General features: G+C 31.6%; 2 protein-coding genes across 5 annotated transcripts; both read left to right on the top strand.

Annotated features, from left to right (window-relative positions):
- The first annotated feature begins 2,159 nt into the window (after window positions 1-2,159).
- Window positions 2,160-6,537, top strand: LOC112784467 (RHOMBOID-like protein 9, chloroplastic). 4 transcript variants are annotated; one of them, XM_025827676.3, is made up of 7 exons: window positions 2,160-2,489; window positions 3,033-3,534; window positions 3,675-3,861; window positions 3,953-4,118; window positions 4,513-4,683; window positions 5,127-5,281; window positions 6,112-6,537. In XM_025827676.3, the coding sequence occupies exons 2-7, from the start codon at window positions 3,039-3,041 to the stop codon at window positions 6,359-6,361; spliced, it is 1,425 nt and encodes a 474-aa protein (XP_025683461.1). In that variant the 5' UTR covers window positions 2,160-2,489; window positions 3,033-3,038; the 3' UTR covers window positions 6,362-6,537. The 4 variants fall into 4 exon arrangements, with proteins under 4 accessions (XP_025683461.1, XP_025683462.1, XP_025683463.1 ...); XM_025827677.3 differs by having other exon boundaries at window positions 2,272-2,482; XM_025827678.3 differs by having other exon boundaries at window positions 2,282-2,450.
- A 1,152-nt stretch (window positions 6,538-7,689) lies between these two features.
- On the top strand, window positions 7,690-9,600 carry LOC112782272 (F-box/kelch-repeat protein At3g23880-like). Its single transcript, XM_025824616.3, has 2 exons — window positions 7,690-7,828; window positions 8,390-9,600. Exon 2 carries the CDS (start codon window positions 8,410-8,412, stop codon window positions 9,484-9,486), a length of 1,077 nt encoding a protein of 358 aa, XP_025680401.1. The 5' UTR covers window positions 7,690-7,828; window positions 8,390-8,409; the 3' UTR covers window positions 9,487-9,600.
- Window positions 9,601-17,998: the final 8,398 nt, after the last annotated feature.

Genomic DNA, 17,998 nt, shown 5'->3' with positions numbered 1-17,998 from the left:
AGAACAAAAAAAAAAATATTTTTTGAACAAATACTTTAGCACCTTCTACTTTCTCCCCTTCAATGATTGAGGATGTCTTTGAAATTGGAAGCAAACCATCGGTGTAGTCAACATCCTAAAATTATAATTAATTATTATTTATAAATTAGATACTACTAATGACCAAGGAAGCAAAAATTAAATTGATTTTTAATAAAAAGTACACTTATATATACACTCACAATTTGAATAGGGTGAGCCTCTTTGAATTTATTTATGAGATCCACATTATCAGTCATCTTCTTAACTTTATAAGAAGGTGAAAAATGTGGATTATCAGATATTTGAACTTCAACGATGAAGAGAAAGATCTTATCAATTAGGTTGAGCAAAAGTGTAAGTGTATCCGATAGATCTCCTTTCTGCAGGGTATTACATAATATATTAATAATAAATAATATAAAAAGTACCAATAAAAATATCTTCACTAATGCTTTTAGAAATAAATATTGGTTAGATTTTACCAATAGGAGTGGATCAAGTATCTCTACACAGCTCTTTCCCAAAACTTGTTTTGCCTCCTTGTCAAAGACTACATAACATGCACAATTAGAATCATCAATGACACCAAGCTTTATTCGATACATGTTTAAAAAAGAAAATAACATAAAAAAAAGTTAAATATAGACTTATTCAATATCTAATCCAATGTACATAGACTTTAATTTAAAAAAAATAAATAAATAACCTTGGAGTCATGGATAAAAGGATATTAGTAAAAAAGTCGCGTCTTCATCGAGCCAAACCATCTCAATTGAGTATGGCAATGGAGAATTTTCGTAACTTGATAGTGTCCATAACCGTATCACTCGTATACGTATACACAAATTGTCGATTGTAGGATTGATGTCAGCAATTTTGTGAATACCAGCCATTGGAATAAGTAGGGAGATTTTGGATATATGTAAAGAAAGGGATTGATGTACTTTAAATTGTGGTGCTTTACATCTCTCATAACTTATCCTTTTATAGTTGCATCATAACTAAATTTTTTTAAATTTGGTTGACTTTAATTTAAAATTTAAAAAATAATAAACTAAGTAAAACAACCCAAACTTAAAATTTAAAAATAACAACCTAAACAAATAATAATTTAAAAATTCTAAACTAACGTAAATCTTTATTTATAGTAATATTAGTATGTAACAACCGAAGAATAATTAACGTAAATTTTTTTAAAACTCTAAATTTCTTTAAAAGAATTTATGTAGCTGCAATTTAAAAAAAAAAATCAACAAAATTTTAAAAAAAATGCTAAAAAGAATTAACATATTTTTAAAAAATAGTGTTAAAATATAAAAAAGAACAATCTAAGTAAAATCTAAATAAAATTGAAAAAATAACAACTTAAATAAAACAATTTGAAATTTGAAAAATAACAACCTAAGTAAAACAATCCAAACAAATAAAATAATTTAAAATTTAAAAAATAACAACCTAAGTAAAACAACATAAACTTAAAATTTGAAAATAACAACTTAAGCAAATAATAATTTATAATTTATAAATATAAATCTAAAAATTTCTAGTGACGACACGTAAGCAAATAAACTCCCAGACTCAACGTATGAGCGCCACGTCAGCAAATGAGCTTCCCATTTGTATACTATAAAGATATAAAGATAAATAGAGAGGAGAGGAGTGTCATTTTAACATCTCGCAGAGGAGGAGAGTGGAATTTTATCTATTATTTATGTATTATTATTATTTAATAAATATTTTATATTTAAAATATTATTTATTTATTTATTTTAACTAACCTATAATTTTATTTCTATTGTTATGTTATCATTGACTTTTTAAGATATTGTTGAGACTTATTATATTATTGTTAATTATTTAAAATTTGATATTGAGACTTGTTATATGTATTTATTTTTTTATTCTTTTTTAATTTACAAAACTTCAAATTTAATCAATCTAAACCATTTAAAATTGGATCGGATTATTTTAAAAATATCATCCAATTTAAATTGCACTACAAGTAAAATTAATATTCGGATCAGATGAGTTTTTTATTCAAAACCGATCCAAACCGCACTGTGTGGATGTGAGTTATACATTAGTGGTTTTCTGTTTGTTGTTTATTTTGAAAGCGAAAGGCATAGGAGAATGAGGCAGAAGAGCATGCAACGTGTTAAGATTGATCAGAGTGGGTCCAACCGAATCCCATTGCATGCGTTTATTGGTCCACACATTCTACATATCTCAGCTTGTACCACATGAATGGCTAACCAGAGATAAGGTTGCACCTACATACACTAATAAATCTATACAAAGTCAATGTCTCTTTTGTTCATTTTCCTTTGTCAATCAAACATCATGATCATCAGGGATTCATTTGCAATTAATGCAAGTACCAATTTGCATTTTTCACTTACAAATTACAACCTTGTATTTATAGAGCAAAGGTTAGAGCCTCTCCTCAACACCTTAGACTCAGGTAGCTGGTAGGTCCAATATTTCATTCATTTGTTTCTTTCAGCTTCTTTGTGTAACCAAACTTCCATAAAGATTCACCAAGTGGATCAACCTATGGATTTGGGTTTCAATTTTTGAATTTCATGTTTCCTAAAGTGAGAAGCTACATTTTTTCTTTTTTTAATATTTTAATTTAGTTTTTGATCACTCACCATTTTAGTTTTCTGGTTTACAAGTAATAAAGGCATGATATATTTGATTATATTCTGCTGCTTCTGTTGGAAACTCCCTTTGGTGAAGAGTGTATATAATTTAGGAAGAGTTTCAGATATTCCAAGAATTGATCTTATTTATATATGAATTTTCGGCATTTTTGGAATACCTGAAAATTTTCCGGTACTTTAAGGCACATTTTTCTTTTGGAATTGATATGAATAACTTGGATTCTTCTTTTGGCAGAGACACAATAACTTAGATTTTTTCTTTTATTTTGCTGTTTTCTAATGTTGTGATGATCATGTCTTTATATGTTTCTTATACTTTTCTTAACAGATTTTTCTTTTACCTTTCAGGTTTTCATGGCTGCATTTCCTATAGGTTATAAAACACCATACAAGGACCAAAACCTATTGAGGCAAAGGGCAATAAAACACAATGACAAAAGGTTCATGAATCACCATGTCAATATGCTAAGATCCTCTTCAATTCCTGGTCAAGTTAGCAATATCTATACAAAATGCATAGCTCATGGCAGAGGAGCTTTGCATAGGGCCGCGACGGAAGAAATACTCGCGGCCGGTGGTAGTCTAGATTGTCACCTAAGCATCATTCAGAGATGTCATTCGAATTCGAAGAGAAGAAACCTTTTCAAAGTTCTGTTTTCAGCAGAGTCTGGCTCCATTGAGAAACAACTAAGATCATTGGATTCTTACTTTGGAAAACTCCATGAGCAAACAAAGTTGCATACTTTTGATTCGTTGAATAAAGTGGCGCCGGTTCATAATAGAGATAGCGAAACCAGACCGAAAAATGGACTAGAGTCTCTTGATGAGTATCTTGGCAAATTGAACAATGGTAACTCTTCTTGGTCATGTAAACGGTTAAATTTCTTGTCAATTTAGAAACCATCAAGTTTGAAATAAGTTTCAAAGTTTGAAAACATGATATATGTTATTGTTGCATTTGATTGGTTACTGCAAAATTGTCATCTGCAGAAGTAAACCAAGAATCTCTCTTACCATCAAGTTATTATGAGAATCTTGGTGAAGAGAATTTAGTTCAGAAACCAAAGTTTAGGAAACCAAATACTTATGTGGATATAAGAAGAATCAAAGGCATAGGTGATTCAAGGTCTACTATGGATCCACTTCAGAATGATGAAACCTCTAGTCTTTACCTAATGTAAGTTTCATAGAATCATAATTCAAGTTTACATGGTTACTTTTCCCTGTAACATCTTTTGTTCTTATGTTTTTTGTTTTCTTGGATGCAGTGGTATATTGGTTTCTGTAAACATTGCAGTGTTTTTATTTGAAATAGCAAGTCCTATAAGAAAACCAGATTTCGAGCTGTTTTCGCTTCCGCTGCTATACGGAGCAAAGATAAACCATTTGATCATGGTTGGAGAATGGTGGAGGCTTGTAACACCAATGTTTCTGGTACAAGATTGAGAATTGGGTCTGTGTTTCCATTCCACATATATGCATCAATGTTATACATCACATTCATTCATTCATCATCATTTAGGATAATCACAACATTTGGAATATGTCTTTGTTTCCAAGTTGTAATTGTTAACTAAAATGCAACTATTTTTGTTTAGCTTAGGACAACAAAGTTAATGAAAAGATTCCTACATGGAAAGAAAATAAGAAATGAGTCATTTACTCATTGCTTTATAATTATCATGAAAAGATTATGAACTATATGGGGGTAACAAAATGCATCATAACAAGAACTTGATAAAAAAATCAAGAAAGATTTTGCTAAATTATCCTTCATTGTGAATGTGTTTCTTATACCCTATTCTTTGTAATCTTCATCAAAATGCAGCATGCAGGAATATGTCACATGACTCTCAGTTGCTGGGCCATTGTAACTTTCGGACCGCAAGTATGCAAAGGATACGGTTCATTTACTTTTTTCTTGATCTACATACTTGGTGGAATATCTGGCAACATGATAAGCTTTCTTCATACTGCAGATCCAACAGTTGGTGGCACAGTAAGTATCATTCTATGGTTGACAAATCTAAGCCATTGTCATTTTTTGTTCCACAACTTTGGCTAAGTTAGAGTTTTATCTTTCTTAGCTACCAAGTAAGTTTATGTACTTACTACTTATTGCCTCTATGTTTGTGTTAAACTCATGTGCAGTTGTCTACATGTGAAGTTGATATTTGAGAACCGTTAGATGATTTGACAAGTTTGACTAAGTCATCATCTAACGATTCTCAACTATCAAATTCACATGAAACTTATTTCCAAAATAAAACTTGTTCAAGCATAGAAGGGAATATGAGTTAATGTAAAATGGGTTTCTTAAAATGTGGGATTGTGCTTCTGCATATGATTTGTGTTGTTGAACTAAACTTATATGCATATTTGTTTCATTTTTTTGTTTCTCTTTTTGTTTTGAACTTATCTCCATCTTCAACTTGTACTCAGGGACCTGTATTTGCAATAATTGGTGCTTGGCTTATGTATCAAATTCAAAACAGAGATGTCATTGCAAATGATGCTTCAGACGACATGTTCCGGAAGGCAATAATTGTGACTACTCTTGGTTTCATATTATGCAACCTTGGTCCAATTGATGAATGGTATGGTTTATATTATATAGAGAACTAGTAATGTTAGGAGACCAACTTTTTTCAGCCAACACGAGTTAATTCTTTAAAAATTATTTTATTCAGTTCCGTTAGGAAATCAACTAGGAGTGAAGCCAACTCCAACTAACTAGTTGAAAAACATGTCCGTTACAAAAAACAAAAAAAAACAAAAACAAACAACTTTTTACTATTCTAATTTTTCGAATTTCAAAATCAGAAATAAAATGAGGCTAGCTAGCTAGCTTAGTTGGCTTATATTGTAGTTGATTTCCTAGACTTACTGTATTTTATTTATTTTAAATTTTTAGATCCTAAATCATAAATTTTTAATTCTTAATTCTAAATAATAAACTTAAATACTAAAATTAACTGATGTTAACTAACTAAAAGTTTGTTCCCTGTACTTTCTCTTAGGGAATATAGGTCACGTGAATTATAAGGAAATAAAGTTTTGATAACTAAAGAATATGCATACAACTCAAAATATTGAATGGAAGAAGTATATTGAGGCAAAATGAGTTTATACTTGCAAAATGCATACATTATAAACTATAAATTGATTCTCTTATTTACTTAGGCTTCATTTGATTAGTATTCATGTTTACAAGAGACATAGACCCAGTGATACATGTCCATTATTTATTTGTTAAGAGAGAATTTTTTTTAAAAATATGGTTACACACAAATGCACGCTAAGACGCAGAGATGCAAAAAGTGAGACAAATTTTCCAACTTTGTCCTTATAGAAAATTTATAATTCTAACACTATCCTCCTCTTCATAAGATGAGTTTAGTATTCAATGGGTTTGATTGGTTTGTAGGACACACCTTGGAGCAGCTCTCACAGGCATGGCATTTGGGTTTCTAACAAGCCCAAGTCTTGAGCTTAATGATGCATCATCTGGAGGAAGTGGAGGACAAGAGGAAGGGCTCAAACTTGTTAGAAAACATGGTGATTCTTGCAAGTCACTGATTGTATTCACCATATTCATCATTGCATTAAGCTCTCTCCTTTTCTTTATGGAGCCCCCACTCAATGCACTTGCAGCTGAAGACTTGGAATGCATGTAGTTGATGCATCTTTCTATACTCCATCATGTTCATTTTTCCATGTCACATTTTAGTTTAAAGTTTTGAAACTTTGAGAAGAAGAAACGAATATATATATTTTGTAAACAAAGTTTTTGTGGGTAAGCTCACCATAGTTTGAACGGAGTCTTTACAACAGCAAGAAAGACTTGAATTCATATCTTGACATCTTTATGGACAGAAGTGGATCTAGAAATTCCAACTTTGGGAGCAAAATTTAAGTTGAGATTTTTAAATGAGTTAATACTCAATTTGACTCCGAAATTTGAGGTTGAATTCAAATTGACCTTTAAATTTATAATTGACTCAATTTAGACTCTAAAATTTACAATAATAATTTGCGTTGGTTCGTAATCTGAGTTAAATTTGTATGTTAACTTGCTATAATTTGGATTTCTCGCATAAATTTCATGTGATTGAGATTTATTAAAGTTCTCACAAGCTTAACTAGTTCCTCAATATCCTCATGAAGACACAAATTCAAATCTGAGTTAAATTTGCACGTTAACTTGCTACAATTTGGATTTCTTGCATAAATTTCATCTGATTGAGATTTATTAAAGTTCACACAAGCTTAACTAGTTCTTCAATATCCTCGTGAAGACACATTCAAATCGCAGCAAATAATGTACCAAATTAATAGGCTGTTAATGAATATCATATTAGGGGATTAATACTAGTTATAATTATAAATTTAAGAGTCCAATTTAAATCAATTAAAATTTCAAATAACAATTTAAGTCTTAACCTCAAATTTTAGGAGTAAATTTAAGTACTAACTCATTTTATGTTTCCTTGTTTTAAATATTATGTATAAGAGGAAATTATGTTGTGTTTTAACACCAGTAGAAAGGAGATATTAATATGGTAACTATAATTCTGTTATAGGTTTGATTATTATATTATAAAATATTTTATTATTCTAATAATTAATTATTTTACCAAAAAATATATAAATAAAATAATATATATAAATACATGGTAAATGACTTTTTGATTTTACGAAAGATTTTCGTATATGCACACTATTGTCATATATTTCTTTTGGTGGAGAAATATCTTTATATGGAAGAGAATATATAGGAGTTGAGAATAATTTGGGAGAACAAACATATAAAAGAAAATAATATTACCAATTAGAGAATAGTAATATTTTCCTCCTTAAGAAATAATTTATAAAAAACGAAGATTGATACCAATATTAGATTAAAATTTATCTAATAAAACAGTCACAAGTTTGTTGTTTTGCAAGTACAACCAAACGTCACACCCGCTTCCAAACGGCCAAACGCAAAACCAAACCTCATAAATTTTGGCAGCTCTTCACACTCACTTCCCTTAACAAATCTCATCTTTCTTCACTCTATAAATAAAAAAGTTCAGCTCTCAATTTTCTCATTACTCTCAAACTGCGTTTCCACATACATACACACTTCTGTGTAGTAGCAGGTTCGTTTCTTCCTTCTTCTGTAATTTAGCATAATTAGTGCCTTTCTCTTTGTAATTGAGCTTAAGCTTAGTGTCTTTTTAGCAAATTGCTTAGGGGGGCTTTGATCGTGTCTGTAATTTGTATCATTTCGTGAAAATATCTTAAAATACGTTCGATTATTATTGGATAAACTATTTTGCTGAAAAGTTAATAGACTTGTCTTTTGTTTCTTCTGCATTGTATTATGTTTCACCTTGTGGTGCTGAGCTCATTCTTTTTCGTATGTTTCTATGTATAAATACAAAAATAAAAACCAGATTGGTCGAATAATCAGCTCACTTAGCTTAACCAAGGATTTGAGATTCAAATCCTAGCATGTGCATTGGGCAATACATTAGCCAGTAAATCTTTAAATGGAGCTCAGATCTACGACTAAATTAGTCTTTAGCCACCATGGGCAAAAAAATATAAAATTACTATTTGAATACCAAAATCAATTAAGATATATTTAAACTGTTAGCTGATTTTGGTAATTAATTTTAGTGTATAGAACATGATTTTGTGTATTTTCGTGAATGTAGCTTCAATTCAGAACGGTGCCATGGAGATGACGAAGAGAATCAATTACAAAAATGACCTTCCAAATGAGTTGATAATGGAAATCCTTACGAGGCTTCCTGTTGAATCTCTCATGCGATTCAAGTGCGTGTCTAAGTCATGGTTTTCCATAATCTCCAATGACAGCTTTGCGAAATCACACTTCGAACGCTCTGCTTCGTCAAGCCACAGAATTCTCTGCCATGGAGACGGTGAACTTAGATCCATTGATCCAGATCTGTTGTTCCATAAAGATCCTCATACAATAAAGCTCTCTATTCCGTATTCCTTATCCGCTTATGCCAGAATTCAAGGTTCTTGCAGAGGTTTCATGATGCTGCAGGAATTTCCTGATCTCGTCATATGGAATCCATCAACAGGCGTAAACAAAAGAATTTCATATGATCACTTATCGCCAGGTAATCTTGAATTTGGAATAATATTAGATTCATTTATGTTTGGCTTCGGATACGACGCTTCTAGAGATGACTACTTGGCAATTATCGTGTGGTGTGATGTTAATGGGAGAAGATTCTTGGAGTATTTCTCCATGAGAATCAATAAATGGGAGAGAGTTGAGATTGCGCTGCCGCGGCCTAGCATGGATGCTGCTGCATCATTATCACCTGGATACTACTTAAATGGTGCTATTCACTGGGACATTTCAAGCGATTCCATTCTCGCCTTTGATATGATTGAAAGAGAGTTTTTCGAGATTCCATTGCCGGAACCATTGGGAAAAGAATTCATGTCTTGTTGTTTGGAGTTACTGGGAGGATTTCTGTGCTTGTCTGTTTGGAGAGAGAGCAAGAAAACTGAGATATGGGTGATGAAGGAATATGGAGTGGCGTCGTCATGGACGGCGTATAGAATCCCTGAAAGCAACTTTGATCCTTTATACTTTACTAAAAGTGATGAAATTATTGGATTCCCTAGCGTTGGAGGGTTAGCAAAATATGATGAGAAAGGAGAGCTAAGAGAGTATATGGAAAATTGGAACTATGAGTATCACTTCTGGATGTATTTGGAGAGTCTACTATCACTCCCTAGCAGCTCTGGCATAGCATGGAAGGAAGAATGAAAAACAATTTAGAAACATGAAGTAATGTCTATGTATGTTACATTGTTATCATGATTATTTGTTATTACCATTTTATATATATCTTATTAATCTTGGTTCTTGCATTAGGATGGAGATATATTCTTGTGACATTAAATTTAGAGTATATATTCAAATATATTCTAAGAAATTGTGTTAAACGTTTTTGTTTTTAAATTTTTTTATTACATTAAATCCTTTGAATTTTATAAAAATAAGATATATAAGTCTCTATTATAGTCTAACTCATTATTTTTAGAATAAAACACGTTCATAAACCATAAGTAACACAATATTACACCAAAGTCCCAAAAAAAAATGTTATGTACATATCTCCAACCATATTTCTATATAAATCAAATTCATCGAATCAGATTTGCAAATTCTGATACCAAATCAAATGAAGATGATTTGAATTAGTACAAAATTTTGTAAATCAATGCTATTAGGTTCGATTTATGCAAAAGTGAAATTTAACTCTTAATTAAATTGATACTATCTGTTTCCATTAGTCTTCTTGTGTTTGTATCCTAGTAAATCAAATTAAAGCAGTTCTCTAGTAAACCGACTTTAATAAAATCGATTTATAATAAATTATTACCAGTAGCAAATTGAAGTCAATAGGATCGATTTAGCATGCATTCATATATATAAATCAAGCTAAATTAATTCGATTTACTATGACCTAACATATATAAAAAAGAGTTGAACGTGTATTTTTCATCAAAGTATGACTCACAATGGCTAGTGATAATAGTTTTTTAGTTCTGATTTATTATAGAGGGTTGATTAAGAAAACGTGATCTGGGATAAAATTTACTTATAAAGATCTGCTGAGTGTTTTTCTCAAACTTTCTACGAGTTTCATGAGTTTGAAAATACTATAATTCAAAAACTGGGATTGCATGGCATGAAACGAGTGGACAAGTTATTTTATAGAATTTTGATTTTTGTGTTGTGAGATGCTGTGAAGTATGATTCTTTTATCATAGACAGTGACAAAGATTTACAAATTCTGTTTCATTGTCGTCTTCAGTTTTTCGAGGTAAGGATCCCTGGACTATTGGTCAAGCTTGTTGATGTGGTGATGTTTGAATCACAATCATCAATTTTCAGCAATGACAACCGGCTCTAGTTCAATACCTGTTGTTGTCTCAACATTTGTACCTGTGATTGCAACTATGGCAATTTTGGTTAAATTTCTATCATTCAGATCTTAACTGCAATTATGATAGATATATAGGTGATAATCAACCCTTCAGTGAGCTTGTTATTGCGATAGTTAGAACTCTTGTTATGATTCCGATTTTTGGAAAAGATGGAGCACCGGTTGGTATCGACGACGTACTGCAGAATGATAATGATAACGATGTGAAGTTTGCCACAATTACTGATGATAGTAATAATGATATAACAAAGAGTATTTTTGCTGAAAGTGGTAGAATATCTAGTTCAAAAACTCAACAATACTCTCCATTTTTTTAACTTTAGACTTCGATGTCGTGACACAATAGAAATTACTAAAACTATTTTATGAATTTAAAGCCAGAAATACACATAATACAAAAACTTTAACTAAATTTTAAGTTTATCAACAGTTTTAAGAGCTTCAGTTGGGTTTCATGCGATTTTTTGTTGCATGCAAATTTGTACCGCAATTATTTTTAGAACTAGAGAAAAATAGAAAAAATATCCAACCGCCAAAAAATATTTCTTTATATTTGCTAAATATCGTGCCCAACGTTATCAAGATGATTAACAAAGCTTGGAACCCTAAAAAAAAGTAAACACTGACCTTCCACGAAATCCATCACTGAGGACTTTGTCGTTCACGACTAAGGTATTCTGTTTTGAGAGACATGATTACACATGTAGATGGAACTTGTCATCTATAGAATACTATTAGTTTCTAAAATATACCTTAAAAATAAATTAAATAATATATTTATTTATCTATAAATATTTAATAATTACTTTTAGCAGTTAAATTTAATATATACATAAAATTTTTATAAAATTTTTAAGAAATTATCTTTATTATGTCATGTATTTATTTTCATCTTTTATTTTATTTTTATTAAAATAAAATAATTGTCAAAAAATAAAAAATAATACTAAAAAATTAACAAAATTTATTATTTTTAATTAATAATTAGACAAAAAATATTAAATTACTAACTAATAAAAATATTAATCAATATCAAATAAAATTGCTAAACTCCGCCTATGTTACACTTGCGGCACATAGCCGGTCTCAAACCCGGATAAAGGAAGAGGGTTGTATTAGGTCTTCGACAACCAACATAAAAATATAGTCGAACCCCATGATATGAATCAAAGACATTATTGCGCTAAAGTTAGGTCGTTGCCCGGAAGCAACGCGCTGTATGGCTCGAGTACGGTGTCAAATGAGTAAGGGTTCTCGCGTTTTCGCGAACAGACGATGGTAAATAAGCTAGTTCACAAAGTAAAAGGTAAAGGTCGAAGCGACAGAATGTTGAGATTTGGGACATGGAACATAGGCACTCTAACAAAAAAGTCCATGGAGGTGGTGGACACCATGACAAGGAGGAAGATTAACATTATGTGCCTACAAGAAACAAAATGGGTTGGCGCGAAGGCTAGGGAGTTGGATACTTCTAGTTTCAAACTTTAGTATACATGCAAGGTGAATAATAGGAATGGGGTTGGAATAATTGTGGATAAGCAGTGGAAGAATGACGTAGTGGATGTCAAGAGGGTGGGAGATCGGATCATCTCTATCAAACTTGTGGTGGAGGGAGATGCTTTCCATGTGATTAGCGCCTATGCACCGCAAGTGGGTTCGGACGAACAACACAAGATAAGGTTTTGGGAGGATCTAGAGAGTTTGGTTCAAGGCATACCTTTGGGAGATAAGATTTTTTTAGGAGGAGATTTAAATGGCCATGTTGGGATAGAAGTGACTGGATATGGGAGTATTCACGGAGACCATGGTTTCGGGGTGATCAATGCCGAGGGTAAAACTATTTTGGACTTTTCCTCAACCTTTGATCTTCTCATCGCAAATACATGTTTTAAAAAGAGAGACGAACATCTTATAACATATAAGAGTGGCATGACAAGCTCTCAAATCAACTTCTTATTGTTGAGGAGAGTTGACCGAAAATTTTTCATTAACTGTAAAATTATTCCGGGAGAGAGTTTGACAACACAACATAGGGTGCTCGTCATGGATTTTTGCGTTGAGCAAAAGTTGAGGAAAAGACATCATACGAAGAACCCAAGGACGAGGTGGTGGTGGATGAAATGTGAGGAACAAAGAAGCTTCCTAAGACGGGTAGGAGAAGAGGCAAAGTGGGATGGGAATGGAAGCGCGGAAGAGATGTGGAGGGAGATGGTAGAAGTTATTAGAAGAACAACAAAAGAAAGCTTTGGTGAATCTAAAGGAATAGGACCAAGAGACAAGGAGTCCTGGTGGTGGAATGCGAGTGTACAAGAAAAGATAAAGATAAAAAGGGAGTGCTTTAAAGAGTGGTCTTTATGCCGCAACGCAGATAACTGGGAAAAATATAAGGCGACTAAGAAAGAGACAAAAGTGGCTGTAAGTGAAGCAAGAACAATAGCATATGAGGGTCTCTACCAGTCTTTAGGCACGAAAGAAGGAGAAAAAGGTATATATAGAATCGCAAAGAGCCGTGAAAGAAGAATGAAAGATTTGGATCGGGTTAAGTGCATAAAGGATAAGGATGGAGAGGTGTTGGCTCAAGAGGAGAAGATTAATGAAAGGTGGAAGAGTTACTTCTACGAGTTATTTAATGAGGGACAGAAGACTCTTCCCGGCCTTGGTCGGTTATGCACAAGGAAAGAAGATCAAAACTTTGACTACTATCGAAGGATTCGAGACTTCGAGGTAAAAGAGGCTCTAAAGCAGATGAAAAATGGCAGGACAATAGGACCTGACAAAATCCCGATTGAGGTTTGAAAGGGTTTTGGAGAAAAAGGCATCAACTGGTTAACCAAGCTTTTTAATGAGATTTTAAGGTCAAAGAAGATGCCTGATGAGTGGAGAAAGAGCACATTGGTACCTATCTACAAGAATAAGGGGATATACAAAGTTGCAAAAATTATAGAGGGATCAAAATTATGAGTCATACCATAAAGTTATGGAAAAGGGTGATAGAACGGAGGTTGAGAAAAAAGACACAAGTAATAGAGAACCAATTTGGATTTATGTCAGGCAGATCTACCACTGAAGCGATATACCTATTAAGAAGGATGATGGAGAGGTATCGTAGTAATAAAATGGATCTACATATGGTGTTTATTGATTTGGAAAAAGCGTATGATAGGGTACCAAGGGAAGTCTTATGGAAGGTTTTAGAAAAGAGGAGAGTAAGGATCGCATATATTCGTGCAATTAAAGACATGTATGATGGGGCCACAACTAGTGTGAAGACTCAAGGTGGTGTGACAGAGGAATTTCCTATTAGTATAGGATTACACCAGGGATCATCTTTAAGTCCATACCTTTTCACATTAGTCTTGGAAGTACTCACATAGCACATCCAAGAGCCTGTGCCATGGTGCATGCTTTTTGCCGATGATATCGTCCTTATGGGAGAGTCAAGGGAAGACCTAAATAAGAAGTTGGAGTTATGGAGAGAAGCTCTAGAAGTGTATGGTCTGCGCATAAGCCGTAGCAAGACGGAATATATCGAATGTAAGTTCAGTCTAATAAGGGAAAACCCTAATATAGAGGTGAAGATTGGAGAAAATATCTTACGAAAAGTTCAAAGTTTTTAGTATCTTGGGTGCATCATACAGGATAATGGAGAGATTGAACATGATGTAAATCATAGGATCCAAGCAGGTTGGTCAAAATGGTGGAGTGCATCTGGTTTTATATGCGACATAAAAGTATCTTTAAAACTTAAAGGTAAATTCTATCGCACCGCTATAAGACCGGCTATGCTTTATGGTACGGAGTGTTGGGCGGCTAAAGGAGAGTATGAACATAAGCTGAGTGTGGCAGAGATGAAGATGTTGAGATGGATGAGTGGTCATACGCAATTGGATAAAATAAGGAACGAAGATATAAGGAAGAGAGTTGGAGTAGCACCCATTGTGGAAAAGATGGTTAAATCGCGTCTCAGGTGGTTTGGACATGTGAGAAGAAGACCGATAGAACATCCAGTCAGGAGAGTGGATGAGATGGAAGATGAACAAGAGGCGAAAGGTAGAGGAAGACCTAAAAAGACCATCCATGAGGTGGTCAAACGAGATCTACATGTAAACAGTCTCTCTGTAGACATGATACATGACAGAGCATAATGACGTCGTTTAATTCATGTAGCCAACCCCACTTAGTGGGACAAGACTTTATTGTTGTTGTATCAAATAAAATTGCTACCTTTGATTTTTTAATAAAATATTTTATTTATCAAATACGTTAATTATTAAATTACTATGTCAAAAGAATAGATTAGTATTTAAAAATTAAACAATTATTAACATAAAAATGTTTGTTATTTATAAAATCAAATTATATTGTTATTAAATATATTTTCGAGCCATTATAACTCTTCATACAACAAAAAATAGAATTTAGATTCTCTTAAAAAAAGAAAATTGTAAAATAATAGAATAAAAAGATAATTATCATTAAACTTGTAATTTTTTCATATTAAATTAAATTTTAAAGTAGTCTCTAAGACTAGTATCGTATATTAAAATTGTTGTTTTTCTAATTATTTTAATTACGTCTTTAAATTGACAAAAATATTAATTCCTAACCCATTTTACATTAATAGCATCTATTCTTAATATATAAAAGTAGATATATAAGTTTACCCACATTACTTTTAAAACATCTTTTTTCTTTTACTAATGTTATATCAGCAACATCGCTTACTTGACAAAATATTAGAATTAACCACTCAATTTTTGCTAAATCAACTATTATTTCTAAATCAGCAAAAAAAAATAAAATATACAAAAATTTAAAATCAAATTTGTAACCTACAAAGACATCGAATCCATATCCATATATTTATTATATCTCACCGTTATAAACAATACAATAAATTTATAACTCCAATAATTAATTTATTAATTTCTATAAATAACTCATTAAATATAATAAACATTCATATTATGAATGTAATAATAATATTATTAATCATAATAAATAAATTTTACGTTACAAATATTCAAATTCCATACTATTTGAATTACTTATATAAGTCTCTTATCACTATTTCTTCAAATGACATCAAATTTAGCATAAAAAATTTATTTCCGAACTACACAATATCTCAAACTTATGATAAACCGCTATTTTAAGGTTTATTTTGTACTAAATTGAGTGGATTTTATCTACTATTCTCACACTTATTCATAGAAATTGCATGTTTTACATTTTCCTTCCTAATTTTGTGCTATGATTGAAAACATGTTTCTTTGGTCCTAAATTTGCTAATTTTAATCATCTCTTATTACCATTCGATGTCGTGATATGTGTGTTAAGTATTTTCAGGTTTTATATGGCAGGAATGACTTAGGGGATGGAAAAGAAGCATGAAAAAGTGGAAGCAACCCAAAAAATTGAAGAATTCAGAAGCTGGAAGCGATGCGTACGCGTGGCTGACGCGTACGCGTGACAAAGCGTTACGTGTGACAAAGCGTTACGTGCTGCAGATATCAGAATTCGCTGGGGCGATTCTAGGCTCATTTTTGACCCAGTTTCAGACCCGAAAATCCAGATTAGAGGCTGCAAAGTGGAGCAGAATGAGAGAATCATTCACTTTCACTTTACACATTACTGAGGTTTTAGATGTAGTTTTCTAGAGAGAGAGAGAGAGGTTCTCTCATCTCTCTAGGTTTTAGGGTTTCTCTTAGTTTTAGTTCTTCTCAATTTCAGATTTCATCTTACTTTAATTTAGTTTCTATTCTACATTCTATTATTCTAGCATCTTAGTTTATTTTCTCTTGTTGATGTCTTTATTTTCCCTATTTAATTTATGAACTCTTCATGTTAAATTCAATTTCCTTTTAATGCAATTTGAAGTATTTCATGTTTATTACTTCTTTCTCCATTTGTTATAAGGGTAACACTACGGTACAGAGCTAATATACAGATATTTTTTTTGGTATACTAATTTTGAGACACGTGTTTCTGCTATCTTTTTTTAATAATCAAAGCTGCTAACCCATAACTTGTTAAAAGGTTGGCTTGGCTTGGCCGATCAGTTATATAAGAATTTTATATTTTAAATTATGTAACATTTTATATATGAGTGTCTTATTACTTTCTTTGAGCGGTTGGATTCAGGATCCAAATATTAAATAAAATATTTATTTTTTTTAATTATTGTTAAATAAATTATAAAATCTTAAATAGTCATGATCATATCATATATTATCTGGAATAATAATAATAATAATAAACCATTTTTATGTGATTTTATATTAATATATAATATTTTATATTTAACACTTCTTATAAGTGTAAGTTGTTTTCAGTTAAAATTTAATTAATTCTATTTATAAGGTTATTCATATACTCAATTACTATTAATAAGTAATAATAAAGGATTGTTATTATTTTTAGGCTAGATTGTCACTTTTAGAGTTGCTTATCTTGAGTATATAATTTAGATATACAATATTAAAAGAGTTTATATATATATATATATATATATATATATATATATATATATATATATATATATATATATATTTCGATAACAGTTAAAAGAAAAAATTATTTATTCTCTTAGGGTTAAATTGACTTCTATATACAGCATGATGCTCTTCAATAAATCCATTTCTATTTGTCTTTAACAAAAGTAATTTGTTTTACAGGTATGCTACACATACAAGCCTTTTTGGTTTATAAATCTTACAAGTTGGCACAAACCCAACAAAACACATGCGCATTAAATTCCCACATTTAAGAATAAATACACGCACGTTACTCAACCACTTCCTGTTTCCAAAGCGCGCTACTCACCATTATGAACGACTCTTCTTCTTCCTCGATGAAAACCACAACTGTCATTTTTCTTCGCATTTCTCCTCCTCCTCCTCTTCTTCCGTCTTCTTCTTCTCCTTCTTTGTGTTTCTCCTCCTTTTTCTTCGTGTGTTTCATCTTCATTGTCGTGTTTCTCCTTCTTCTTCTTTTGATTTTGCAACATTATGTATTTTTTTTTCTTCTTTGTTTGATTTTTTCCTCCCAAAAGAATTATGAGAATGTGAAATAAGAAGATAAAGAAGAAGAAGCAGCAGCAGATGAGGAGGAGGAAGAGGAAGAGTTCTAAATTATGCAGAACTCATCAGAATAAAAATACACCCAAATATCTTCGTTTTACATCCAAATATCTTTGCATTACACCCAAATATATTCGTTTATACCCATTTTTTTACCGCAGCAATGACAAGAAGAGCTCTAACAGATGTGAGACGGGCAATAGGAGCAAAAGTCTCTTCATAGTCAATACCATACTCTTGCGTA

This window comes from Arachis hypogaea, chromosome 20 (genome assembly GCF_003086295.3).
Source record: "Arachis hypogaea cultivar Tifrunner chromosome 20, arahy.Tifrunner.gnm2.J5K5, whole genome shotgun sequence".
Classification (NCBI taxonomy): Eukaryota; Viridiplantae; Streptophyta; class Magnoliopsida; order Fabales; family Fabaceae; genus Arachis; species Arachis hypogaea.
Note: the sequence above shows the minus strand (reverse complement) of the source record. Positions and strands in the feature narration are given on the sequence as shown.